Source organism: Cygnus olor, chromosome 17 (assembly GCF_009769625.2).
Source record: "Cygnus olor isolate bCygOlo1 chromosome 17, bCygOlo1.pri.v2, whole genome shotgun sequence".
NCBI classification, from domain to species: domain Eukaryota; kingdom Metazoa; phylum Chordata; class Aves; order Anseriformes; family Anatidae; genus Cygnus; species Cygnus olor.
Window position 1 is genome coordinate 1,574,814 of NC_049185.1, and position 27,326 is coordinate 1,602,139.

Genomic DNA, 27,326 nt, shown 5'->3' on the forward strand with positions numbered 1-27,326 from the left:
TACCTCCCAGTTGCACAAACTATTTTCTGCATAGCGGGACTGTTAAATGTATGCAAACCCCTGCTGAAGTGAGGGACAGGGGATGCTGCAGCATGAACAGGAGCCACACCACTGGTGGCTCTGACAACCTGATGCAGTCATCAAGAAAGTGACGAGGTCCCACCAAACAAGTAGCACCTGAATTTTTGAACATCAGTGTGGCTTTGTGGTACTGGATAAAGGTGAAAGGTGACTGGTTTTGCTTCACTAACACACTCTCCAGCTGGTCTAAGTTCATGCTGGGGTTGGGACATGTCCCTGGGTTTCACCCCATGCTCAAGTCTCCAACATTTATGCTTGTAACAGCACTTTGCTATCATGCAGGTTTAAAATCATGGTACTGCTTTTATTATCAGCATATCAGTCAAAATTAGGTGCATGTTTTATATTACTCAAAGACAAAAGACATTCTTAGAACACTCAGGTACTTCCCCAGGGAAAGGGAAACATTTAATATCATCCTGACTCAAATTTATGACATCAGAGACTTCATAAGAAGCAGATTCTTTTTGGAGCTAGTGTCACAACCCAGGACTCCAGACAAGGAAGATGAATTTCCCTTTTTAACCAACACCTCATTTACAGAATGACCTGCCTAAACCTTTTCTTCCTGTTTCCAGGCATTCTGTCACTCTTCAGAAAACGAAATGTAATTTTTCTTTCTGATCTCTACCAGATTACAATTTCAAAATTCATTAGCCCAAGCAATTCAGTAGGGATGCTGGTGGGAACAGCCGCCGCACATAGGTCCCCTGACTCTTGAAACATCAAAAACTGGGGCTGGTGACGATGATTTGCCCGGCTGGTAGGGGAGGCTGCAGTGTTTTCTGAGTACCTGTATTTTTCCAGGCTGTTTTCTGATCTCTTTCCAAAGACCTTTTCCCTAGTTCAGTCAACAACAGCTGCTAAACAGCTCCTCCCCGAGGGAGGAGAAAAGACATAACTGATTTACAAGAATAACTTAACAATGTTAAAACAAAACAGGACTGGTGCTAGTGTCAGCCTAGGAAAGGTCTGAAGGTGACAGCTGTCGGAGTGACACACTGAAGGCTTTGCACAACCATGTTTGCCCGTTGCTTGCCTTTGTGGAGATCCAGTGCTACCTGCAAGCCGTGGCAGTTGGGTCTCTCTCTGCGTCACAGCTGGGAGAGGTGCCAAGCTTGGAGCTGTAGAGGATTCAACACAACAGCAGAGCAGGGGCAACAGGTCAACATGCAGCAGAACCAAGTATTAGAAGATCTGGAAATGCCTGTTGCAAGAAGAGAAACTGAGAACCTCTTCCAAGAGCGGCCCGAGACTGGGAACCAATATCTGGAAGATGCTTTGCTTCGGAGTTACCTGAAGGCACACCTTCCTCCCAAGGTCTGACATACGTTTGTGTTTCTGTGTGTATACACACTACAGTTCTGGCTAGGTGACTGCTTAAGACTATGAATTGAACATTTCTCAGAGCCCTTTTGTGCCTTCAGTGTGTTTAACTGAGGGGAATTTACCAGCATTCTATAAAACTTGTTTTATGTGAATCAGTGCAGGGGTGAAAAATACTCCCAGGACATAAACAGAAATAGAAAGGGCCTAGTGGACTCCTGTGACTGGCTTGGGTGTTGCAAGGAGTGTTGTGAGATTGTCAGTGTGTGCATTTGTTACCTGGTCACCCAGCATAAAAAAAAAAAAAATCAGAGAAAGGGAAAAAACTGAGGTGCTTCCAAATTCTGCTGTGCTCTTCCACTTCTCTCTCACTAGGGAAGAGGTTTTTTTAAGGAACTTCCTTGCCAAAAGAATGAGGCTGTTGTCAGCTGAATGCAGAAGAGGATGGAAAGGCCCTTGGGGGTTTGCTTCTTCTCAGCAACAGTCACTGGCTTTTCTGAGCTGATTTTCAGAGTGACGGCTCTGTGCAGAGCTGCAGGGGTGCAGAGAGGTAGAGCAAGACCCCAAGCTGTGGGTCCGTGTTCTGTGAGCTTCAGGCCTGCAGGAAGCCTGGGGGCTCATTGCATCAGCTCTTCTCTGCCCTCACCCCTAGGACTGCAACTGCTTCTCACTCGTCAGGGACCGGATCTCATGGAGCTGAGCGTGACCTCTCGCTGTGAGTCATTCCAGCAGAAGCAGTACCTGTAAAGCCATGGGAGTAACGGAGGCAGATCCTGGCTGTCAGTGATGTTCTTGGTCTCCACGTCTGTGAGGTCTTGCAGTCTTGGGGTGGTAGGAGTGTGATGGCAGCACTGGGAGCTTGCTTTTGTCACGGCCGTCGCAGGAGACAGGAATGAGGCCTCCCTACGCACCACTGTGGCCTGCTTGCTAAAAGAGAAGGTGAGGGAAAGGACAATACCTTTGGGCAACCATGAAGATCTTGCTCCTAATCTGCACCTTTGCAAGAAGCACGATTCAGATCTTCTGAAGAATTAAAAAGGTCAGAGCTGCTCTCCACTCGTTCCCCAAAGAGACACAGTGGCTGCAAAATCTACCAGAAAATCATCAGAATCTCCCTTAACGTTTCTGCGCATAGTCCCAGCGGGGCAGTGTTGCCTCACTGCTAAAAGGGAGAGCCCAGTCTCTGCTCTCTGCCTGAAGCAGCACCAGCTTGTCCACAGCCTGAGAGGCTGCTCTCCATACGAACGCCCTCCTGTCCAGGGGAGCAGCAGCAGCTGCAGCTCTGTGTGGTGCGCTGAAGCAGACACCACAGTGGAGGTTGATTTGTTGATGAGGTTGTACTATTCACCTATGTTCAGCAGTGAACACAAAAATTTCCCTGGAATGGAGCAAAGGCTTTCTTTGTTTGAAGGTGATTTCTGGAGAACACAGAAGAAAGCATCCACTTTTTTTTTTTTCTGAGCACAGTGGTGGAGATATCAGTCTTTGATCCCTTTGTAAATAAGTCCTGTAGTAGAAAGGATCGTATGTTTGCCCTCTTAGTTTGTTTTCTCTATATTCATCCCTGGAACATCAAAGCAGTGGTTAGGGTGAGTGAGACCACCAGCAGATGCTGCAAGTTAGTGGCGTCAGCCTTGAACCTCACGGTTTGCAGCTGCCTCCCCAGTATCCTGTTGTGTGGTTTTGGAGTGCCCCGGCTGCGGTGTGTTACATGCAGCAGTCACCAATGCAGGAACTCTGATTTTGTTCTCTTACCTTGAAAATAAACACATTCACTTGGGCAACACACTGGTTTATAAGTGTGGTCAGGGCAAGAGCTCGCAGCTAAGTACTATGTTTTTTGTTTTTGTTTTTGTTTTTTTAAGAAAATGTGGATATGGAGGTAAAGAGACTGTTGTAGTGAGCTCACTGTAGCATGCTTACTAAGAGACCTGTTTGGAAAACTACTACTCTTCTGCCTACAAAAAAAATGCCAGCTAAAGAGTTCAAAGGTTCCTGTGCTTCAGGGATTAGTGAAATCCGTGTACCTTGGATGCTTAGGTTGTGCTTGTAAAACAGCCTTCAAATTGTTGTTAAGATATGATAAACCTTGGAGGCATATACCCATCCCAGCTGAACCTAGAACAGGAGTGCCGCGTAAGCTCTACCAGTTTGACAGGGCTCATGCAGGCTTTTGGCTCGTGTTGTGGTTTCTGAGGCTGAGTATTTCAGCATTCACCTGAAAGAATACTGCCTGGTCTGAGGACGGAGACTTCCAGAGCACCGACTGGACGGCGTGTGCTGGATCCTCATTACACACGTTGAAAGGCAGAGTGATGAAAGAATCAATCATATGGGATGGAGTTTAATGAAAAATCAATGCAGAGGGGAAGCAGGGTTTGTATTTCATCAGCAGTACATTAATGTGTTTTATAATTGCACCATTTGGGCAGAGCAGCTATGGCATTCACCTCTGCAACTGCTATATTGAGGAGGAAATGAGCATCTCTTGTGGTTTCAGAGAACAGCAAAAAATATTCCTCTGTTCAAAGTTAATCTTGATCAGGCGCTCCTGTGACACCCCATAACAGTCTTGGACGTATTTTTGCTAACCAGAGTCCAACAGTGCTAGGGGCTGAGTCTACTTGGCCTAGTTTTAATCAGCTATAAGTCAGGCCGTTTACGTCTAGGCAAGTTCATTGAGTTTCGGCCACAGACAGTGAGGAGGAGCAAGCACCTGCAGGAGATCCTTGTCACCTTAAAATAAGGATCTAAGGCTTGGAACGAATCCCTTCTCTGCAGGTGTTGGTTTCTCTCCATTAACTACGGACAGACTACTCTGTCCAAGTCAGCCAAGCCTGGCTGAAATGAGGGCAGATGAATCCTTACCTAGGGATGTGCAAGAAGCTGGCTGCAAAGTGACAATTTGAATCTAGACACACCCTGTACGTGAGGCTGAAGCTCAAAGGATTGAGCTATCCCTCCTTTTCTAACCTGGTAAGGAGTTAACTACTGAGCCCAGCAGAAGTTTTTGTATACAGATGAAGGCTTCCTGTTTTTGGCACCTTTTCCTCTAGCACTCTCATCCAGCAGTAAATCACAGAGTGATTTACTGAGGTTGGAAGGGCCCTCTGGAGATCAGCTCATCCAGTCCCCTTGTTCATATGCATCTGTGTGATTCTCAGCCCTGATACAAAAGCCCTTCTGTCTTGTGTAAAATCCAGAGATGTTGCCAGAAGTAACTTGAAAAAATGATTTTGAAAAAAAAAATGTGACAGCTGAGCACAGCTGTGCCAGCAGAAGCTAAGGGACAAGCTGTCCTGCTGCATCACAGAGTACAATGAGCCAAGTGGCAAGAGATCATTAGCACCCAGAACAATATGGCCAGTCCTTTGACTTTCTGATTAAGACCGAGGCTCCTTTCCTTCCAGGTGAGTGCCTAAAGGCTCTTGTTGCTTCACAGGTACTGGAGGAGGTGAGTCAGGACCTGGAGAGGTTTGGAAACCGTCTGCTAACCGAGGTCAAACCTCTGGGATGGGAATGCGAGTTGAATCCCCCTGTGTTTCGGCAGTACGATGCCTGGGGGCAGCGGGTGGATCACATCATCACCTGCTCGGCCTGGAAGAGGATGAAAGAGATTTCAGCAGAAGAGGGGCTGATTGCTGAGGCGTATGAGAGAAGATATTCCAACTGGAGGTAACTGGGGGAGAGTGGGAGCAACTTGGTGCCTTGCTGGTTATTCTTAGCAGAGTGTATTCAGCATCTGGTGGGACTGAACTTCTTGTTGTATAATGGGTAACAGATGATGCACGGACAAAAGCACGCCTACTGCTGTACTGAACAGCAGTGTCTGTCCACTGTAATGTTCCACATCAGCAATGATAAGCTGTAACTAATGGCCTACAGTTGGTCATAATATTCTTTGATGCCACTTTCCTGATTCTGGGGCCTGGCATTTCCCTGCGCTGCTCCAGCTTTACATGCAGTAGTTGTAACACAGCCAAGGGTCTGGAATTGTACTTGCAATTTAATTGTATTCTGGTCTCTGGAGACAGACCCAGATTTCTTATTTTTAAAAAGTACCCTTAATGTGCGCCAGATGGCAAGCGATGCCTTCCATCTAGCCCCACGCTGGCAGTCCCTCTGGGACTGAGAAACTTCTGCTCCACTTCTGTCTTCCTCTCTGAAACAGTTTCTGCCCTCTTAGAAATGAGCAGACTGATTCTAACCCATCTGGGCTGTATTTTTCCTCTCTCTTCCTAGTCAAGATATTTTATCCTCCTGCTGCCGAACTGCCACAAAACCTGTCTGTTTTTGCTCTTTCTTTCCTAGCCGTGTGCACCAGGCTGTCAAACTGTACTTGTTTTCAACCACCTCTGGAGGTTTCAACTGTCCGCTGGCCATGACTGATGGAGCAGCCAAAGTCATTGAGGTACGAGCTCAGCTCATCTCTGAGGATACAGCCCACGTCCTGGCAGTGCTGGCTAGAGCCAGGAGCACTGGCCGAGGATCTAGGAGAGCTGATCTAGCTGATCTGCCATCTGGCTCTGGACATGGCCCTTTCTTGCTCTGTGACTCAGCTCTGTCTCCCACTGCCTGGCTTTCTCCTTTCTCTACAAAGTCTGTGCACCCAGACTGACTTTTATATTTACATACAACACTGTGCACCGTGAGGCCTTCACTGCACACGAAACCTGTAACACTGCAGGCAACTGGAAAGGTCTCTTATTGTTCCATAGTTTTTTTGTTTTGTTTTGTTTTGTTTTGTTTTTAACTACAAGGCACAAAGGCCTTGCTTTCCTGTCCCCTCTGTGAAGCAGCTGTTAAGCATATTGGGCTAGATCCAGACCTGGTGCTAATTAACCAACCTTGCAAGGCTTCCCCATCTGAAGATTTGGCTCTGCGATTTACTGACCCTTTGCACTATGTAACTGGCTATGTAGGGTGCAGAGAAAAGCTAGGCCTTGTGTAGCTAGCTCTGGGCATTCTAATTAAAAAAAGAAAAAAAAAGAAAAAACACAAGGCAGTTACCTTTTCCTGCAGCTCTTTGGGTGCTGGTGACATCCAGTGTACACAACTGTATGCTTGCACCCTGGCACTGTGCTGTTTTGAAAGCTCTGGGTCCAGCTGCAGAAGTTCAGGGGCAGTAGGGCTGCTCAACACTGCCCTTTGTAACAGAAGCCTGCACCTTCTGCCCGCATAGTGTTCAAGCAGCCTTGTACGAGCCAGGAGGTTTCACAGACTGTTGGCAGTACCCGCAGATGCACTGCAGCACAGTGCAGGACGTTCGGTGTCCCACTCTCCTGCTTGCATACCATCCATTCTGAGCCTTGCGGGGATACTTGTAGGACACACCAGTGTTAGTTAAGGCAACTGTCTAATTTCATCTGCTTTGGTATGACCTTCTTCGTTTCTTTTCCCTCTCCCAAAACAGTCACTAGGTATTCCTGCATCCCTGAAAAATGCTTTTGACCATCTGACATCCCGTGACCCCAAGAAGTTCTGGACCTCTGGCCAGTGGATGACCGAGCGCAGGGGAGGCTCTGACGTTGGTACGTGTACTGAGGTGGGAAGCAACTGCAGCAGCAGCTGGCATATTAGTGAGAACTGAGAACGTGAAGGGTGTGGGGAGCTTTCAAAGCCAGGTGGCTGGCTTATAAATCTTCAGCAGAAGTCATCTAAATCATCTGCACAGCTCTGCCCTTTACTGACAAAAGGCCCAGCTTCTGTCCACTGATGTACACAGCACATGGCATGCAGGTACAGAGATTTGACCCTTGCTCAGATAACACACTGACATCTAGCTCTATAATCTAAACCTTGGGCAAGGCAATCAGGCCCATCCCAGCTGGGACTGAGGAAGCGTTCTTGATCTTCAGCTTTGGTCCTTGGCAAATGATAGGAATAGCGTGATGGGCTAGGAAACCTCTGAACTCCATTGCAGAGACAGAAATGTGGAAAGGGAGTCACCTGCATGGGATGAAACTGCAGTTGGTTTCCTGGTGGGAGAAGTGAAAGAGTCAGCTGTGGAGGGAAAGCTACAGAGATGAGCATCATTGTAGGATTCATGATTCCTTAGCACCCTTTGTTGTTCTTGGCTATGGTAGCTCCTAAAGAAATTGAGGCGTTGGATTGTAAACCGCAGTGCATTCTGCTTACAAAACGCTGCCCTTACCATTGTTAGCCTGGAGCAATTGCTGGAAAGGCTTTCAGCTAAACAGATCATATTTCCTTTCTAGTACTTAACTCTGGCTGCATTTTTATCCACTGTCAGTGAAAGAGATTAGCAGCTAATCCATATTTCATCCAGATAGCAAGAGGTGACTTATAAAGAGCTGCTGCTTAAACTGAAAATCAGCATCAATTGATACAGAAGTTCCTATAAAGCCAAGATCTTCTGTTCCTTTCTTGCAGCTAATGGCACGGAAACAGTGGCCAGAAAGCAGCCAGATGGCACATATCGTCTGTATGGTTTTAAATGGTTTACATCAGCTGCTGATTCTGATGTGACATTAACCCTGGCCAGGATAGCAGATGCTGAAGGACATGTAAAACAGGTCTGTTCTGTGGTGGAATGCGCTGAAGGAGCAGGGGAACCTTTTACTTTCCTTTTTTCACTGTGACATAGTCCTCCTTGTGTGCCTTTTTAATGGCCCCAGGGTTCCAGTGGCCTGTCGCTGTTCTTCCTGAAGGTTCGAGATGAAGACAAGAAGCTGAACAATATCCGAGTGCAAAGGCTGAAAGACAAGTTGGGCACACGGCAGATGGCAACAGCAGAGCTATGGCTGGATGGAGCTGAAGCAGAGCTGGTGCGTAAGGCACCATTTCCCCCTCCTCCTGGGGCTGGGCAGGCTTGGCGTGACAGACTGCTCATGGGGATGTACAGCTGAAGAATTTCCTCTCATCCATGTCTGTAACTGGCTGCTCGTTCCACAGAACCCTTCCCCAACAGGGCCCTGTATGGAACAGAGCTCAGGAAAAATCCTGGGGGAGAAGGGGAAAAAAGTAATTCTAAGCTGATCATTTCCCTAATCCAGTTGCCTTAGCCCAGCTGAGGGGCAGTTCTGTGTGGCATGCAGGTGGGAACAAGCAGCCAGTGACCAGAACTGATTGTGCTGATACAGTCTCCAAAGGCACCTCACCAATCATGCCACAGACTTGGCTAAAATAAGACAGCTGCATTTTAACACAAGCAGATCTTTCTGGTGCTGGAGAACAGAGAGAGGTGAAGTGGATGTCCTGTACCTGTCTGCCTGCTGGCACAAGTGTCGCTAAGATAGACATGCTTCAGCTTCCCAGGCTGTGCCACAGGCTTACATTGACCTTTGTTCCTCCGTGGTTTCAGATCTCTGCAGAAGGTCGTGGAGTGGCCTCCATCTCCAACATGCTGAACATATCTCGGATCCACAACATCATTGGTGCAGTAGCTTCCATGAGAAGGTGAAGGCAGCCTGGACCCCCCTCCCAGAGCTGGAGGAGCAGCGTGTCAGGATAAGGGGAGATTGCAGTGCTTAGCACTGCAGTCGCTTGTCACGTTGTGCCTTTGTGGGCACAGGGCTGGGAGCCAGCGGTGCTAGGTCACCCACAGGTGACCTAGGCTGGTGTGCTGCAGCCGAGCAGGGTTCACCCAGTGGGGATGGCCGTAAGGGGAGGCTTAGAAGGAAGGTTGCTGGTCTAACGCCTTTCCCTGGTTGTGTTCTCTCTAGGATGATCAGTCTGAGCAGGGAGTACGCCCTTAAGCGGGTTGTCTTTGGGAAGCTCCTCAAAGACCATCCCCTACACATGCAGACAATAGCCCGGCTGGAGGTAAGGCTTCCAGAAGCTGAGCTGATTCTGCTGGTCAGGAAAGAGGGCAGGGATCCTCAGCCGCTTATGGGCACAGCCAGCCTGCCTCTGTGTGCAAGTCAAATGTAGCAGGCTCTTCCTGCTACAGAGAGGTGTGTACAGCAAGGGAATTGTCGTAGTCTAGTGGGACTGGATCTGATGATGGACCTGAGTTCTCTGCTGGACTCCAGGTTATCCTAAATTACAATTACCTGGGAGCTGTTCTGACAGGAGTGCTAAAGTTCGTGCATGCATCCACTATGTCATGGCCTCTAAATTTAGTCGTTTGCATCAGACCACAAGCATAGAATCATAGAATCATAGAATATCCCGAGTTGGAAGGGACCCCCACAAGGATCATTGAGTCCAACTCCTGGCACCACACAGGTCAACCCAAAATGACACCACAGTCTCCTGAACTGCAGTTATCAGACTGTTTTCCAAGACTGGTGCACACTCATCCAACTCTCCTGGTAGCTCTTGCAGCAGGAGATAGGCTATTCTCAGTGGGCTTGATGAATTCCTGGGGGGGGGGTCCATGAACTTTCAATTCTGGGACAAATTTGTTTCCATGGTATACCTGCACAGTGCTCACCACAAGACACTGAGCTTGAATACAGCACCTAGACGTAAATACCATCTAAAGAAATAATGGTTAGACAATGGAAGAGAGAGCAGTATGAATTGGCACTCTGGCTCTGGGCTTTGAGAGGAATTTCACTGCCTTAGCTCTCTGCAGAATGTCTCACAGCTTTGCCTCAACACTGAGCCCACTAAACCCACAGGACATGGGTGGCTTCCTCCCACTACCAAAACTTCAAAAAGAAGGCACACAGTTCTCCTCCTCTCATCTATCCAGGCACTATTTCTACTTTTAACTGGTGTAACATGGATTCTTATCCTTGGGCTACAATAGGTTCATGCAAATATTTAAACCAGCATTTATAACTCCTCTTGCAGGGTGGGGGAAGAGGGAAAGTGGTGTCACCCCAACAAGTGTCAAGCATAACTTAAAGCTCCAGCATCTCGTAGCCTGTGGCAGTCCATGGCCAGAACTCTACCTCTGAAAGAAAGGCAAGATCCGATGTAGTCCCACAGCACATCATTACACACAGAGGCTACAAAGCTCATAGCTCAGTGCTGTCTAAATTGCAACTTGTCAGGGAAGCAAGAGGCTCAGCAAGAAATCTAAGACCTTGCAGATCTGGTGCTCGGAGGCTGACCATCAGATGTGCAGTCTCATGCCCTTTATCCTTGAAAAGAATGGATTTATGATCTGGAAACCCGAGAGGAGCTTTGATAAGGCTCCCATTAGGCTTAATGAAGTGGCATTGTCCCTTTTCTATAGTGGATTGCAGTGTACAAGAGAGGCAGCTCCAGATTGCTTCTAATATTTCATGCCTTATGCCCTGCTGATCTGTGGTCTTTGTCTCTGAAGCCGTGGTTTTGTACAGGGGGGGGTTGCATTTTGCTCAGGTCCAAGCACTGTGCATCCCTTCCAGATAGTCTCATGGCAACTCAGCAAATCAGGCTGGAATCACAGTTCAAGACCCATGCCAATGAAGCTCCCCACTTCTCTGCATGCAGGTGCAGACACGAGGGGCTTTTCTTCTGCTCATGGAGATCGCTCGGCTGCTTGGACTTGCAGAAACCAACATGGCGAGTGAGCAAGACCAGCTTCTCTTGAGACTGCTTGTACCCATCGCCAAACTATACACTGGGAAGCAGGTATGGAGCAACCAGTTTGATTAGCCTTGAGTGGGGCTGGTGGCACATTAGCAGCCATGGAGCTGGAAAGAGGCAGAATTAACACAGCCAACGAGAAGGGCAGCAATAGTGTGGGGTACAGGCAGCGACCTCTATCTGCAGGGCCTGCAGCATGATAGCTACCCTGCAATTACTGCTCTGCGCTGATGCTGGACTTTGTAAGTGGGGGACTCATCCCTCAGCTCTCAGGAAGGACTCAGCATGCCAGCTGCCTGGCAAGCAAGCCACAGATCAGTCATCTGGTGACAGCAGATAGAGCAAACACTCTGTGAAGTACGCCATACACCACACGCCACAGAGGAATGCTGCTGAGGCTTTAGGAGAAACTCCCTGTGCTCCAAGACTAAGGTGGGACACTGAGCCACAGGAAACATCTTTTTCCTAGTTAAGAACAAATAGAAGAGAGGTAACAGTGCTAACAGCATCAGCCTTAACTTCAGGGGTCTGTCCCCCTCCTAATACCCTCAGCTTAAATACAAAGAAACTTACACACCATAGGCAAGGAGATAGTAAGATTCTCCTGAAACAGAGACACTTTCTTCTATGTACCAAGCAAACCACGGGTTTATCCTTACCTAGAGAGGACTGCAGTGAGACAGATTCTCCCTGGATCTTCTCCCTGGGTCTGACTGCTCCTTGAAGTCCTCACTCAGTGCTGATCACTCTTCACTCCCCAGACTGTGCCTCCCTTCATGTAATGAGCAACCTGGTCTAGTGAGAGGTGTTCCTGCCCACGGCAGGGGGATGGAATTAGGTAACCTTTAAGGTCCCTTCCAACCCAAACCATTCTGTGATTCTATGAATGAGCAACCTGCTTCAGCAAGGCAGTGGGATCTAGTCAGTCCCCTCCCAGCAGGAACTGCTGTGTGATGCGGGAGGTTTCCAGCCACTCCTTCCCTTTGTGCAATGTGCATTATATCAACTCTCTGCATTTTGCAGGCTTCTGCCACTGTTATTGAGGCAATGGAGTGTTTCGGAGGACAAGGTTACATGGAGGATACAGGCTTGCCGGTCATAGTTCGTGATACTCTGGTAAGAAAGCAGCAGAAAAAGCTTGTGTATCACCTAGTCCCCTGCATAGTCCTTCATGGTTGCCACCTAAAGACACGCTCAAAGAAAAACACAGTCCTCCCCAGACTCACTGCAGGTGTTGCAGTTCTTTCTAGCTGCCTTCCTGCTGAGCGCAGTCATCACCAGGGAGGGGACATGATCTGTTCCTGGTGCTGGGAATTGCTTCCTAGTTCAGTAATGTAGCCGGGCCCCTCGCTCTCATCACCAGTGCTTCTTCCCACTTGTGGAGAGGCAAGACATCTTTGGAGATTTCCTTGATATTCCCTTAACTCTGCCCCAGATCTTCATTGGCTCATGTTCCCCCTTATTTACTGCAGTTGCTCCAAAAGTCTCCTTCTTGCTCTTACACGGTCTCTTCTACCACCAGGTGCTGTCTATATGGGAGGGAACAACAAATATCCTGTCACTTGACGTCCTGAGATCCCTCACCAAGAGTCAAGGACGGGCGATAGCTGTGTTCTTCTCCACAGTGCAGGTGAGCCCTTGTCAAAAGCACCATTAAGCCTGATTTGTCCGATTTGTCCAAGTCTTATTTGGTGTTAGTGCTCCTGGCTGAGACTGGTGGAGAATATGACCAAATTCAAAGCTTTAGACAAGTGTTCAGAAGGTGTTCTGCAATTCTGCTCTTTAAATAGCACTTACAAAAGCAGAGTGCAGGCAGTGTTTGTTTTAGGATGCTTGTGTGCTGGGGAAAAAAAAACAATGCAGGTAATTTTATTTCTATAGTAAAGAGTTTTGCATTGTCAGTGTTCTTCACGACAGGTACCAATGTAAGTGTATTTTTAATGTGATAGAGTCAAAATAATGTAGCGCTTTTTTTTTTTAACTGCAAAAACACCACAAGACTACTGAATATTAAACTTTCACTAGGGCTACCTACTGCAGCATGACTTTCTATTCTTATTCCCACTGAAAAGATGGAAAGAGCCAAAGGAATCCCTTTGCTGCCTCTTCAGATTTGCAGTTCTCTGCCTTTACCTACAGGCTGCTCTTTTAAAGGTGCCCAGATAACAGGCAGTCATGGAGAGTTCAAAGAAGCTCAGAATTTCCTGAAGGTAAATGAGCATCATCTGGCTTGTTACATCCCGTAAGGGGACACAGGAATGAGGCTGGAAGGCATGATCACCATATCAGAGGGTATTCCCTCAGGGATTAGACTTTTAATGGAGATAGAACAATTCAGAACTGTAAGAGCGCAGATACAGTGAGGGAATCATGAGCTGCTGGATTTCACTACATGTAGCCTTCACTTTCTCATATTCTCCCCATGAGAAGTGAGATGTCTGGGCCACTTCACTCCCTTCAGCACTGACAATTTGCTCTTTGAAGATGATGGCACAAGCAGAGAGAGAGCAGAGATGATACCTACATGGTGGCCTTGCCACTGCTCAAACACAATTGTGCTGAAAGCCCAGACATCCCAGGGAAAGAAAGGAGACTGTGAAGTGAACATAGGAACAGGTACACAAAGCAAAACATAATATATATAATGGATATTTTCATTATATGTATATAGAGATTTTTTTTAATAAGTAGATTCTATAAAACAAAACAAATATAAGACTCTTATTGTGGTCTCTGGTGTATCCAGCAGATTATCCTACCCTATCCATCCATCAGGTCCTTCAAAAACACGCTAACAAGAGCCTGACCCCTTCTCACCAGTGGCTGCAGTTGGCAACTTGTGTTACATTTCACACCCACAGCTTAGCTGTATTCTGCACAGACCACCTCTCTGACCTCCAGAGATGTCCTCTTACCATCCTCTCATGCAACTTTTGTTAAAGGAAAAATACCTCAAGCAATTTGACTACCAAACATGAAAGCCAAATCTGCTCATAAGCAGGACTAATGAGCATACCCACTAATTAAAAAGCCAACTGGTCCAGCTGTTGATAAAAAGCAGTTTAATCTGACACTGAAGGTAATGGAGTAGAGAAGGAAAGGAGGGGGTGGTAGGCTCTAAAAATAACTTGGAAAGAAGCTGGCCTCCTCAGACTTATGCTTACACTAATTCAAACAAATTCCCCACAAAGGTGCCATACTGCAGTCCTAGCAGCACCTTCCTGGTGCAGCTAAGGGGGTCCCTTCAGCTCCTTAACTGGATAACCAGAGAAGCACTAAAGAACTCAGCAACACGATTCAGAGCAGGTAATTGCACAGCAGTAACACCAAGTATTGAGATTTATTAATTAGCAAGCTCATCATTGCTCTGGTGCTCCAACAAATCATGCTGTCTACGAGACCGTGGGGTGGAGAAGTGAGCACTGACTAAAGTTCCTCAAATGCCATTAATGCCACTGCATTTTCTGTTCATGTCACCCTTGGGCTGCCTCCAATTCCACGGAGTATGGCAACAGAGTGACTGGAAGTGGCTGGGGCTCAGAGAGCCGTGTGATGCCCTGGTTCTGGATGTAGTAGATCATACATGGCAAATGTAACCTGGGCACATCAGAAACCTTTCCCCTTGCCTTCAGCAGCCAGGCACTAGAAGCACCAGCCGGGAGGTATTTCTGCATGGTGCTTATGTAGCATCAGGCAGGACCATGCTGAGCTTCTACACCAGATTCAGGATGTCATTTTCAGGTGATAAACAACCTCATTTTGAGCTCCAGGTGTCCAAATTCTTCTGGTCTCTGGGAGTCTGTCTTGTTTTGAAACATCCTTCCCATACCCATCTAGTGAGGAAATCATTTAGCCCTTCATAAAGGGATTTTTACTGTTCCAATCCATTTTCTTTTTATTGATGCACACAAAACTTGGTACAATTCATTTTATGTTTGTCCCTCAAGGTTCTCGGTTTGCAGAATTTGTGCCCAGTGACAGAGGCTTCTTTGGAGAAAGTGGCATTAGTACTTAGTACAGCATAGTTCTTTGTTCTCTGAAGGAATCCAATATTGTAATTACCTATAGGAAAAGGGAAGAACAGAGACCTTTTTCATTTTTGCACAGCGTAATTATGAGAATCTGAATTTTTAGGGTAAGCTTGTTACAAACCACCCTGTCCAGAGGTAATTGGTCTGCAGGGTCTCAGGGAGTTTCAGGTGGATACTGCACGGGGGGAGTCATTTTATGTTATACTACGATTTTATTAGCTGGAATTTTGAGCCAGAGCATTGGCTGTACTCTAGAATTCTATCACAGTCTGAAAAGCGATGCTAAAATAGCACTGGGGAATTCTTTGATTATTGTATTTTAATAATTTTAGATTAAATTTGGTCACATCACAGTTCTTTCTGAATTGCCAGTCCTGCAGGCATCTTGCAGAGCTCAGAATTAACTGCCTGATGCATCAGCAATGACTGCGTGGGGCTGAAACTCTATCTGTAAATCGGACATGCAATCTGAGTCACATGGTAGTGTTTTTAGGTCCTTTTCAGACCATAACCACAATTTTAGCACAGCAGGAAATAAATGTAGGTTATTAAAGCGAGACTACATATTTGCCCAAAACAATAATATGAGACTTGTGCTTCTAGCCCCGTTTTGGATGTTCTCCCTGTTGCCGTGTTTTTTAAGTATTGGTGATCAGTCTTCAAGTAAGAACTGTTCTGACAATCTTGCTTGGTAGTGAGAGCAAAGAAACGAGTGACAGCTTAAATATTCCTCAGCGATAACCCGAAGGAACCAGACATATTGGCACTCTGAAGTTCTTTCTCTCTGCTGACTGCAGTCAGGAAAGACCCGTACAAGCGGCACACCGGGGCTGCGTGCCCCTGCCTCCCCTCAGCCACGCCCTACAGGTGCTGGAGCAGATCAACACGCAGGAGAGCAAACCAGAATTTGCTTCTGCCTCAGACATCATCCCTGAAGCAGCTCTATCTCTAGTCTCTCACTCTCAAAGACAGTGGAGGATGTGCAAAAACCTAGCTCAGTCTTTCAGAAGATTCAGTGCTTTTGGTTAGGAGAAAAAAGAGTGATCTGAAAAAAAAAAGTGTAAATTATTGGAGAGCAAAGAGAATGCAATGGTTTTTTGTTGTTGTTTGGTTGTTTTTTTTTCTTCTAAGGTTAAAACGATGCTTTATATTCCTGGTCTATGCTGCCCAGGTCTTTAAACCTTACAAAGCAAGGCAGTGTAGGATGTAGCTGTTTGTACACCCTGGCCGCTAGCACGCGGCTGCTGGTGGAAGCACGTATGTGGTTGCTGTGCTTTGCCTGTGTGACATTGGCTTCCACCCAAGCTGCTGGGAATATGTTTATGCCTTTGGGGTCTTTGATCCTTGCTGGCAACAAGCTCCAAGCTGCTTTTAAAACATCTTATTAGCATTCTGTGGGTTTGGAGGGTTCTTTGGACTTTATCTTGGCACCAGACCCAACCGCTTTACTGATGATGTTTTTGTATTCATACAGCATATGCTGTGAGTATTTGTGTGCCGCTTTGCCTGGAGCACAGAATAGCAACCATTGAGGATTGTGTTTTTCTTGTATTAGTGGTCAGAAAATACAGGGCAATGGTTGGGCAGAAGGTGTCACACACAGCCGTGTTACAGAAAGCAAAGCTGGGTTCAGCTTGTGTGGGCTGAGTCCTACGGTGCAAATAAGCTGTACCTTCACGTACTAGCAAGGGGAGCTGCACATTCACTTAAGTACTAAAAAACCAGAAATTAGTTCTGTGCTGCAGCTCCTTACAGGCTTTAGCTCATAAACAGCCTACAAATGAGACTGACTAACAAAAAGCACCCCCTACCACCTGCTCCTTAAATATGCACGCAGTCCTGCCTGCAGTTCTGCTCCAGGTAAACCTTCAGCCTTCCTGCAGCAAGAGATATGAATGTTGTGGAGGTGCCAGTGCAGCACAGCCGGCTGCAGGGCTGAGCTCACAGCCGAAGCCAGTGCTGCCCGCAGGCGGGTGCCCGCCCCGCCAAACACTCGTGGCCCTGAGAGGTGCAGGGGCTGGAGGTTTGTGGCCACTGCGTGGGTGCGAGCTGGCTGCTTTTCAGCCTGCATGGCTTCAGTGAGACTGAGCTTTCACCCAAGGCTGGCAGCCCCAAGCACAAGGCACGCTCTTTTTTGGGCTCATGAAGGCTCAGCACTGCTAGACGGGAAACACAGGTTTAGGGCTAGCCTCTGCCGGACACATCCAGGCAGCTGTGGGCACGCAGTGTTGTGAAAGAAGGACTATTTTAGATTCTCTTGGCAGACACTCACTTGTGCTTTCACAAGGTACATGGGATGCTGGGGAAACAGCAGCTTAGCCCAGCCACAGGAGGGTGGTGCTGGGTCCGCCAGAAGGGAGCCAGACTGGTTCACAGACAGGACTTGCAGGGAAAAGCTCCTTTTAATCTGAATTTTCCTGTCTGGGCACAGCTCTAACATCTTAGTGGGAGTGAAAATATAAAAAGAGGGGAGGTCACACATAATTAACCTGGCAATAACCCACACATTAATAACCTGATACAGGTGTGCAATTAGAGAGAAGTGGGGATGTCAGCTTGTCCCCATGTGCAGCTGGAAGGCCAGCACAGCTGGGCCTGGCTTGCAGGAACTCTCCGTTTTCAGGGCAAGGCTCTGAGCTTCCTTCTGGCAGCATCTCCTTTCCTGCTGAGTGGGGCTCTGGCCACTCCACCTATGGCAGTGCGAGCTGCAGCTACCTCAATTTAAGCCTTTTATTAATATCCTGCTGGGTGTGCTTGGGATTTCACCAGCCTTGTTTCTTTGCAGAAGGTAAATATGCTGTAATTTTTCCTGTGATTGTTTTCTTTGCAGAAAAAAATTGAGCTGGCTTCGAGCACTGCAAAACTGGAACCCGCTGTGAGGCAAATGCGGGATGCCATCAGCCGTCTCACCCAGTTCATTCAAGGAGCTGGTGCAAAGGAGGCAGTGACCATGGAGTTGGCTGCAAGAGACTTCTCTTACTCCCTAGCAAGGATCTATGCAGGTAGTGGGAAAGACAGAAATGATCAATTTCAGACCGGGAAAGGGCTAGGAATCAGTCCTAGAGTGTCATGGCTTCACACACTCAGAGGTAAAGAGTGGAGTTTTAAAGAAAGCTTGGTCCCTCCCCACCTTTCAAATGAAGGCAGCTCAGCCTGACAAGCGCTCTTGAGCAGCAACCACCAACTTCTTTCCATGAGCCTTTGCTGCTTCAGCTGGAGCCCAGGATTACTTACATCTCACGTTCTTCCACAGGAGCTCTTTTAATTGAACATGCATCTCGGTCTGACGCTTCCGCTGCAGATGTCTCCGCTGCTCGAAGGTAAGCAAAAACCTCCCCTATCCCAAACCATTCCAGATCATTTCTTGTGCGATGCAGCAGGCGTTGCTCTGCCTCTCTGAGCGACCTGAACGTCTGCCATGGTGAGATCCAAACTCCATCTCCTGGATGAAGACAAACAGCATTCTGGCTGGTTACCAGCAACGTTGCTGCTTTTCCCTGCCACGGGCAATCTCCATGCTACAGCAATGAGAAGGACCCAAACTGGGAAGACCTCAAGCTGAGACCAGCATTGTCTGTTTAACAGGGCTCAGGTAACTGTTTGCATTCTCTGTTCAGGTGGTGCAACCAGGAACTGTGCCCTGTGGCCACAGAGTTCAAGAACAGCAGCTACGACGCTGAGGAATCGGTCATGGACAGCTCTCTGGTGTACGGCAGCCCCCCCAGCACCAGCAGGCTGTGACTCAGCACAGGTAAGTGGAAAGCCATGCCAGCCTTGCCAGTGCAAAGTGCAGGACGGCGGTGGCATTCGGTGCAGGCTGAAATGGCCATGGTAAACTGATGGATACAGACACTTCCATCTTCAGGGTGGCAGCGGCTGGGTCTACACCTGAGTGTCTGATCCAGGGGTGCAGCTTTGAAAGAAACTCCTGTAGTGCCCCCGCTTGCCGCACTTTGGCTGGGTTTGCCAAGTTGTTTTACCGCACGCAAACTGTATTCCTTCGGGAAGGAAGGAAGTTGAAAGCTCTGCTCTGGCACTGAGCACACTCCAACCCCCAGCTGAAACAGCAGGTTGGCTGCGATCCCAAAGCAGACACCTCAGACAGCCACAAATTACAGGTATGGTGAAGATATTCCACCCAGGGGCCAGACCAAATCCTTCTGAACTAAACCCACAACTGCACCCATTGCTCCAGGCTGAAATCCACTGCTTTTGCACTGAATTACTTGCTAATGCAGACACAACCAGTGAAATTCAGTTGGAGATGCTGAAATGTTCTTACCGTGTTTTAGACAAATACTGAGTGATCAAATCAAATCATTATCAAATGCAGATAATGCCTTGAAGCAGCAGCTCTTCAAGTACTAACTGGTATTCTTTTTAAAGACAAGCAACCAAGATCAAAGTGAAAAATATTTGAAGCTGATTAAATACAGAAAGCCACCATTTTTTCTTGTTCACCATCTTGCTTTCCAATACTGCACGTGCTCTTCCACCCCGGCACCTGCCAGGGGTGGTGTTTCTGCCAGGGCAGCCTCTGCTGCCCACACTGGTGGTGCAGAAGTGGCTCCATGTGCAGCAGATGGTATCTCCCGTCATACAAACAACTTCAATGGGAAGCGTTGCACTGGGCTCAGGACTTCCCAACTCGGTGGCTGAACTCGGCAACTTGTTTGAGGAAACAGCCTTTGTAACCTGAAGTTTCCATTTTCCTAATCTCACCTCGCTAAGGCTATTGTTAAGAGAGCTGGTCATTGATTAGTCTAGCTTGTGCTTTGATTTTTCCTTTTACATTGTACTTTGCCCCAAACAAGCTTTGCTTTACTTTAAAATAACCTGATGTAGAGGCTTTACCTTCATGTGTAATGTTGGGCACCTCATTCCTGCTAACTCAGCTCCACTGTCAGCCATGATGGGCAAGAAAGACGTTCTTGCTCTGTTGCATTTCAAACACAATACGGTAATTTGGTGTTTGCAGCTTCATAAGCGGTCAGCATCAACATCAACGCTGCTGTGCAAAACCGCTCTACAAACATCCTGGGGAGGAGATCATTTCAATTACATCATTTAAATTATATCAACAGTGTACAAGTTGGTACCAAAATTAAAGTAAAAAACACTTTTGACCTCTAGAAAGCTTATTCATTTCCTATGTGTATGTCATAATGATGCTGCAATTTACTGACATAAATTCTGACGTAAGTTTTAGACTGAAATCCAGTAATGCTCCACCAAAGCAAACATCTGGATATATTGACTGCATGCTTCTCTTCACACTCAGCACGTCTGTCTGCCTGTGTGGTATTACCCTGATGACTAAAAGTTTAATCAGAAAGTTGATAATAACAGAAGAGAAACAATAGAGCGAAGACAATAGGAATACATAGCTGCAAAGTGCCACCAGCAGCCAGGGTATTGAGTGGGAAGAGAGCGGAAGGGAGCTGATTGCTGAGCACAAGTTACCAACGCTTTACAGAGGCCAAAGCTCAGAGATGCAGAGGACCCAAGGCCACCTCTGGGGAGGAGGAGCACGGGCAGAGCGGTGCCGGGGAGCAGTCGCAGGGCAGAGGGCTGTGGGGGATGGGGAAGGAGCGCCCGGGGGCTCCGTCTGTCCCCGCGCGGGGCCAAGCACAGCACTGAGCCATGGGAGCTTCCCTCGAGTCACACAGGTGACAGCCAGACCAGCACCAAAGGGCTTCTCACTATGTCGCTCCTCCGCATCTGCTTTGTGTGCACCTAGGTGAATAAATAATAGTTGGGCTGGGAAAACGTCCTCCATTACCGCAGTTGTTTGGTGTCGAAGAAGGAAGTCTTGCTTGTGCTATGTAAGAACTAGAATGGGAAGGTGAGAGAACAACACATGGCTCTAAGCTGCATGAGGGCCTCAGATGCATGCAGGGAGGGCAGAAAAGTCTGAGAACGTGATGAGTTAGCACAAAATAATACAACAGACAAAAGCCGTCACGTTTAACCAGCGCTAGAATCGCTCACGGAGCTGCTGGAAAATCATCGGGATCCTCCCTTCTCCCTAAGGGCTCGTCCCCACAGTACTGGGCCTGGGCAGGCAGTGACGTCTTCCGTGCTTGCTGCCAGTCTGGGATTTCACATCCACCTCTTCCTATGGATTTCAGGTATTTATCTGAACACTGGAAATTACTTTTTCCTAATATGTGAGCTATAACTTGCCTAAAAATAAACCCCACAAAGTGGGAGCCCTGCAAGTGCGCCAGTACAGAAAACACAAGGGACTGTAAAATTGCCACCGTGTAGGAAATGACAAATTTATTAAGATCTAAATATTCACTCTGAGGCTACAGCAGAATAAATGCTGTTACAAACAAATAAGCACTAGGGTCTAACACTTTATGCTGCTGCTAAACAGCTCTCTGCTCTCATAGGATTGCCTGTTTTAAAACATTTAATGTTCTTGAAGTTATTAATCAAGACTTCAGATGTGATTTTAATACAAATTCCACCAAAAAAAATGACAATCAAATGCATCACCTGTTGCCACTGCAAGGTAAAAATCATTTCATAACAACGCTGGGAAATCAGTTTTAAAAATGTTTGTTAAATAGTAAGATAAAACTTTAGCAGCATTTAAAAAAATTTGAAAGTTGAAGAGTACGGTAATCTTCGATCCCGAAATGCTACAATCTGAGCTCCAATGCCTGCGTTTTGAGTGTAAAATGAAGAGATGGGAATCTGTTGTCCCTCTGCCCAAGAAATGGCATTTCTTTATGGTGTGGGGTCAGCAAGAGAGATAAAGGTTTGTACAGAGGTGGCTCTATTGAAAGGCTCCATTTCTGTTTCTGCATCCTGCTCTAATGCTGGTGGATTCCCTGTTTAACAAAGAAGCGAGTTGAATTGTAATAATAATAAAAATAATTAAAAATATTGCAAACCAGAAACTTCACACGCCCTGGCTTCAGCAGTCTGTCTGGCTGTAGGGGTATGGGACGGCCCGTGGGAGCATCGCCCGCGTGTCCTTTAGAGAAAAACCCACCAGCAGGAGCAACCGCGGCTCCTCACAGAGAACGCACCCGTCTGCGGGCGCTGCACGAGCGGGAGCTGCGTTTGCTCACGTTCCTTGTTCGACTCGGAGCCTAAATCGCTGGTTTTGCTTTTTAAGCACAAAAGGTAACTCCATGTAACTCTCTAGCAATTCCCAAGCGATGCCAAGCCACGGAACCTGGCTGAGGGCTGCTCTGAAGCTGCTGTAAAACCTGATCGGGCCCCTGCATGTGAGCGAGCCCAGAGCACCGGCCTCCGCTTGGCAGCATCTGAGCCACTTCTCTGTGTCTCCTTCCAGCACAGCCCAGCTTGACGCCGTCTCGTAACCGCCTCTGGACCCTGTTTCCTCAATTCCTTGTGCTGAGTAATTCCGGACCTACTAGAGGGACAATTATAGAACAACCACAAATATCCGGACACCCCGTATCTCTTACACGACCTCAGCATCAGCTCAGCGTTCCTGCATGCGGCTGTTCCCTTTGCAGCCTCAGTTCAAAGCCTCTCCTGGCCTGGACCCCATCCCGCCACGGCAGCCCCTCCTGCGCAGTGCGTGCTTCTCCACAGCCTCTTCCCCTTCACCCCCAGAGGAAGAGCCTTTGGCTTTTCATCCCCTGTGCTGCTGCTACCTCGCCCTCCCGTACAATGAAGTTGCGCCCAGCCTGCAGCATCGCTGCTGCCCACCCCGTCCTGCTCCCACCGGGAGATGCTGGGCTCGCTGCTGTCCTGCCTGGGGCCGGGGGGCGTTCAAAGAGATGGGCTTTTCCCTCACCCCGATCACATACGCTGCTCACAGGGCCTGTGCACGAGGGGGTCGTTTTAAGAAAATCACAGCATGCCAGCCAGCACCGAAGCTGCGCGCTGTGACAGCAGCTCTGCTCTCCCTTTGGGCTTTTGGGCTTTTTAAGAGCTGTAACGAAAGAAAAGAGGAAAGGGCGTTCGTTAGGAAGAATCGCTCACTGGAAGCGCCACTTGGGTGCTCCCCTAGCAGAGCTGCCAGGCCGGTGATGCTTCTGGCTTCACTACGTGGAAGGTAAAAGTCCTCTGACTCCCTCCAACTCCCGCGCAGGACTCACGGGGTTTGCTCCGCGTTTCCGTAACGGGGAACATCCAAGAAGCGCCGTGTCCAGGGCTGAGTGGTGGCACGCACACAGCCTGCAGCCGCTGTGCTAGAGGAGTGAGTTACTGAAAAAGCACTCAGAAGGAACTCAAGTATGAAAGGAGCTATATGAAATCAAATTCTGGTGGGTAACTGAAAACCTGCTGTTCCTTTGCATGTTCTTAATAGTGCAAAACATTGTATGTACCTTTTTTTCTTTTAATTCTTGAAGCTGAAAATACTACCACCAGCTGTGATCACAGCTCTGCCCAGAATCTGCAGTTTTGATTAAATAAACACCTTCAGATTATAAAGCAATTGTGCACAACACCTTGTGACTAGAACAGGCCTGCCCCAAAAGAACTCACAGTTGCTCAAGAAGCTCTTCAATCTCCCTGAGAATTCAGGACAAATCCCCTCCCTCGACCTAAAATATGTAAGAAGTGATGAGGATGAGCTCATGTGATGGAAGTGCCTGCAGCCACGCTGCTGAAACAACCGAACAGCCCTAGGAAAACGAGAACCTTTGTGCAAGAGACTTTTGCAGTTAGGTTTTTCACCTTCTGGGAAAAGATTAAGAGATGTTAAACCTGAGTGAGTTTGGTTTGTTCCCCAAGAGCTACAGCTCCACCAGCCAGCATCGCAAATAAGGCAGAAAGTGTGCAAACGAGAATGAAGCTCTGCTCCCCCCCGTGCTGCCACTGCAGCGAGTGCTGCTGCTTGCTCACCGCAGAGGGGAAGGGAAAGGGAAAGGGAAAGGGAAAGGGAAAGGGAAAGGGAAAGGGAAAGGGAAAGGGAAAGGGAAAGGGAAAGGGAAAGGGAAAGGGAAAGGGAAAGGGAAAGGGAAAGGGAAAGGGAAAGGGAAAGGGAAAGGGAAAGGGAAAGGGAAAGGGAAAGGGAAAAGTTTCCTCTGCCAAATGCTACTGAAAGCAGGGTGAGCTCCCTGGCAACCTGGGCCACTCCTACATTTGGGCTGGCATCACTGGATCACACTCTGACACGTGATGGTCAGTGAAGGGGAAGAAGAAAAACGAGGTACCAAGGGGCAGAACCCTTACGCAGTTCTCCAGCCTCTGAGAAAACCGTGCCGGTTGTACAGAGAGCACCTGTCTGGTTGGTGACCTCTCCCCCCTCCCTGGGACTCCTGGTGCACCAGGGAAACCAAGCTGGGTGATTTTTCTTCGAAGTTTAGGAGCAACAGTTTGTTGTTCCTTGCGAAGACACAATGGAAGCGAAAGCAAGGGGAGGCTGCTGCAGCCTCCTTTTTCAAAGGCCTTGGTGTTTCTGCTGAACCTCAAATATATCTCCTATGAAGGACAGGAAAGAAAAATAAAAAACTAGAAAGTGTGTTAGCAAATGCTCCCATGCAAAATTCTAAACTTTATTCACTTTTATTTATATATTTAACAATTCTAAAGTATTTACTTCTCGCTTTGACAAAAATGAAAAATATAGGAGCACTTTACTCTCTTTAGGAGAGAAGGGTTATATATACAGCTATGGAGAGATACTGGTTCCTCCTTTACATACAAAGAAAAATAATATTAATAAAAAAGTGCTTCATCGATCAAAAAAAGACTAAGAGCTGCAAGCATTTATTCACACTGTACATCACAGACCCCAAAAACCCGTATCATAACCTCTTGGCACCTGTCATTAGGAACTGCAGAATCTTAGACTTATTTTTGACTGTCTATTTGCACCACAAAACCACACAATGTTAGTGTGCAGAACTACACCATGTCCCCTAAGTCACACCTCTAATCGCCCACCTCCGAGGAAAAGCCAGAGACGGGAGCTGCGTGTTACCCCGTTCCCGCTCCAGCTCCCTCTGTTTTACACGACACAGCAACGCCTAGAGTCCTCTTCCAGATTTACCGCACTGCTTCAGGAGCAAGTTCTTAGAGACACAACTCGACCGGAGAGCCCATCTTTTCCTTTGCTTTTCCCACCCGATGGTTTGCAAACCATTTCAAAACGCGTACCGGGGAGACGCTTTGTTACCAGACCTCCTTCCCGTAAGGACACGGGCGGCTGTGCTAAGCCAGCCTCCTAGACATTCATTTTTATCTTGTGAGTCTTCAGCTCAAACCGCAGCAGCGTGACAATCCTCGCAAAGGGTGTGGGAAGTTCAAACGCCAAACACAATATACCCTGTCATTTCTTCCCCATCAGATCTAATAAATATTCCCAGATGGTTTTCTCTGTGTGATCCTCACTTTGGACTACGTGATTGTGACATTGCAGGGAAGGGATGCACTCCTCTCCCAAGACTTGTTAGATTTTTTTGACCTTTTATATTTAAAACTCTCAAATACTCCAGCAGGATTTTTGTGTTCTTGAGAATATCACAAGAGAAGCCCTAACTTAGTCTAGGCAATGCATTGTGAAGCAGGATATCACCATACGCGTTTCCTCCTTGCCAAATTGCACTAAGCAGGCTCTATCGAAAGGGAAAAGGGGCTGAGTACCTAACGCTCATTTAAAAAACATATATTCAAGAGATTCACACTTTAATGAGGTGACTTTAAAAGCGACTCAGATTGGGACAGAAGGAAGAAGGGGAATCCATGACGTGTTTTAGGTCTTTATATAATCCTCAGGCAGGTTTTTTCCTATCTGGAGTATATTGGATACAGACTGAAAAAGGAGGAGACATCCCAGGAATATGACAAGCACCAGTGCACTCATGGACTGAGCTCAGCGAAAATACCAGCATATCACAGTTGTTCTTTCGTTGTTGTGGATAGTCTCGTTAAAGTGCGGGTCTAAACAATAGCACGACAGACTGTTTGTACGAACCATGACAGGTGCACTGCTCCAGAAGTAGCTTTGCGTTGAGTAAACCAACCTACAGCTGGGACAAGGATAGAAGTCGAAGGTCTTCTACTTTCCCACTGGGTTTAAATAACGAATTGCATTTACAGACCTTCAGATAGAGGCGCCAGTGTAAAACCAATCTCGGCTCGGCAGCCTGGTCAATCCCCTTCTCACCTCTCACAAACTCGCGCGCACTTTCCATAGCCGACGTTGTCCAGGTGTTTTCACTCAGAGCCACAGCCAGAGGGCTGATGGCGATAAAACATGTTGATTGTGTGTGTGAGCACAGAGCCGCTGAGCGTGGAAATCTGTGACCGATCCCCCCTTCACGCAGTGAGGATAACTAAGCCCACTCTAAGAACAGAGAGGGAGAGTGCTCTCTTGGGAAAGAGATTCCCATTTCTTCTAGCAGCAACGAGTTCCCAAACAGCAGTTTCTTGTTTGGAAGTAACAGGAGTGATTGAAAGCACTAGCACTGACGCTACAGGTATTCACTTTGCACACTGGCTGGGCTGGTTCCCCTCTTCTCCTTTCCTCCATAAAATCATCTGTCTGCAACACAGTTCAGCAGTGGGGCAGTTAAATACACAAGGGAAATCTGGTTCCGGTGCCAGCTCCCTTCCCACTTCCACAATCTTCCAGCAAACAAGCAAACATATATATATTATTATATATATATATACACACACACAGGCGCGTACACGCACACACATACACACAAATAGGACAGAAAGGAAAGGGGAAATAGCTGGAAAAGGAGATTCCCACAATCCAGCGGTACGTCCTCAAGGTCTGTCCCACCGAGCAGTGTTCCACGCCCCAGCCTCCAAAGTGCACGGCTCCCTCCTCCTCCCAGCCTCAGCCCACCGAGAATGTGCATGTCTGTGCAGGGAAGAGTCGACGCGGCTGCTTCCCGCTGCTTCTAGGCTGGAACTTTAATTAGACGTGGCAGTGATGGGTTTATCCAGTTCAAGATCAAGGCTGGAACTGCTTGGGTGCAAGCTGCTGTAGCATGATTTGCAGACTCTGCTGGGTTCAAAGAGCTGTTGACTAGGAACTGGCACCTTCTGGTTACAGCAACTGGAGCAGAACACATTTCCACAATTCCTTGCGTCAGGAACAGAGGAGAAATGGAAAAGAAAAAATTAGAAGCAGTTTAACGAAGTTACCCAAGTTCTAAGATTACACTGTTCATGGGTGCAATGGGGTCAGCCCTGGAGGCTGCAGTCAGCACTCCCTAAGTACCAGAATGCAAAGACTTCCCTCCCTCCAGAGCTTTAAGGTAGGGACAGCACAAAGGAACACAAAGCAAGCTACAGTAGAGAACTACAGATCATTTACCATCTCTACAGTGACTGCTCTTTTGCGCAGTATCGTCCTGCATCAAACTGGAGGGAACTTACCCCTCCACGAAACGGGGCTAAGCTATCTCCCTTGACCTGCAGGAGAACTCGGAGCTGCTCAGTGCTGTC

At 47.6% G+C, this 27,326-nt stretch overlaps 2 protein-coding genes across 17 annotated transcripts in view; one reads left to right on the plus strand and one right to left on the minus strand.

Annotated features, from left to right (window-relative positions):
* Nucleotides 1–426: 426 nt before the first annotated feature.
* On the plus strand, nucleotides 427–23,852 carry LOC121079887 (acyl-CoA dehydrogenase family member 11-like). Of its 3 annotated transcripts, none has more exons than XM_040577743.1 (14): nucleotides 427–2,818; nucleotides 4,850–5,082; nucleotides 5,719–5,818; nucleotides 6,821–6,938; nucleotides 7,801–7,943; nucleotides 8,046–8,195; nucleotides 8,732–8,826; nucleotides 9,093–9,192; nucleotides 10,798–10,938; nucleotides 11,917–12,009; nucleotides 12,416–12,523; nucleotides 17,755–18,013; nucleotides 18,178–18,244; nucleotides 18,542–23,852. In XM_040577743.1, the coding sequence occupies exons 2-14, from the start codon at nucleotides 5,015–5,017 to the stop codon at nucleotides 18,663–18,665; spliced, it is 1,566 nt and encodes a 521-aa protein (XP_040433677.1). In that variant the 5' UTR covers nucleotides 427–2,818; nucleotides 4,850–5,014; the 3' UTR covers nucleotides 18,666–23,852. The 3 variants fall into 3 exon arrangements, with proteins under 3 accessions (XP_040433677.1, XP_040433675.1, XP_040433676.1); XM_040577741.1 differs by having other exon boundaries at nucleotides 427–1,401; XM_040577742.1 differs by having other exon boundaries at nucleotides 427–1,401; nucleotides 17,755–17,926.
* The window catches only part of MTMR3 (myotubularin related protein 3), an 84,461-nt gene continuing 78,326 nt past the window's right edge, over nucleotides 21,192–27,326 (minus strand). For all 14 annotated transcript variants that reach the window (XM_040577731.1, XM_040577740.1, XM_040577738.1 and 11 more), the window contains one exon: nucleotides 21,192–26,961. In XM_040577731.1, coding sequence (XP_040433665.1) covers nucleotides 26,790–26,961 — 172 coding nt within the window. In that variant the 3' untranslated portion in view covers nucleotides 21,192–26,789. The remainder of the gene's footprint in view (nucleotides 26,962–27,326) is intronic.

Coding starts and splice junctions, on each gene's coding strand:
- LOC121079887 (XM_040577741.1), top strand. CDS start 1,102: ATGTTTGCCCGTTGCTTGCCTTTGTGGAGATCCAGTGCTACCTGCAAG. Junction 7,944..8,045: donor CTGAAGGACATGTAAAACAG/GTCTGTTCTGTG, acceptor TAATGGCCCCAG/GGTTCCAGTGGCCTGTCGCT. Junction 8,827..9,092: donor GCAGTAGCTTCCATGAGAAG/GTGAAGGCAGCC, acceptor TGTTCTCTCTAG/GATGATCAGTCTGAGCAGGG.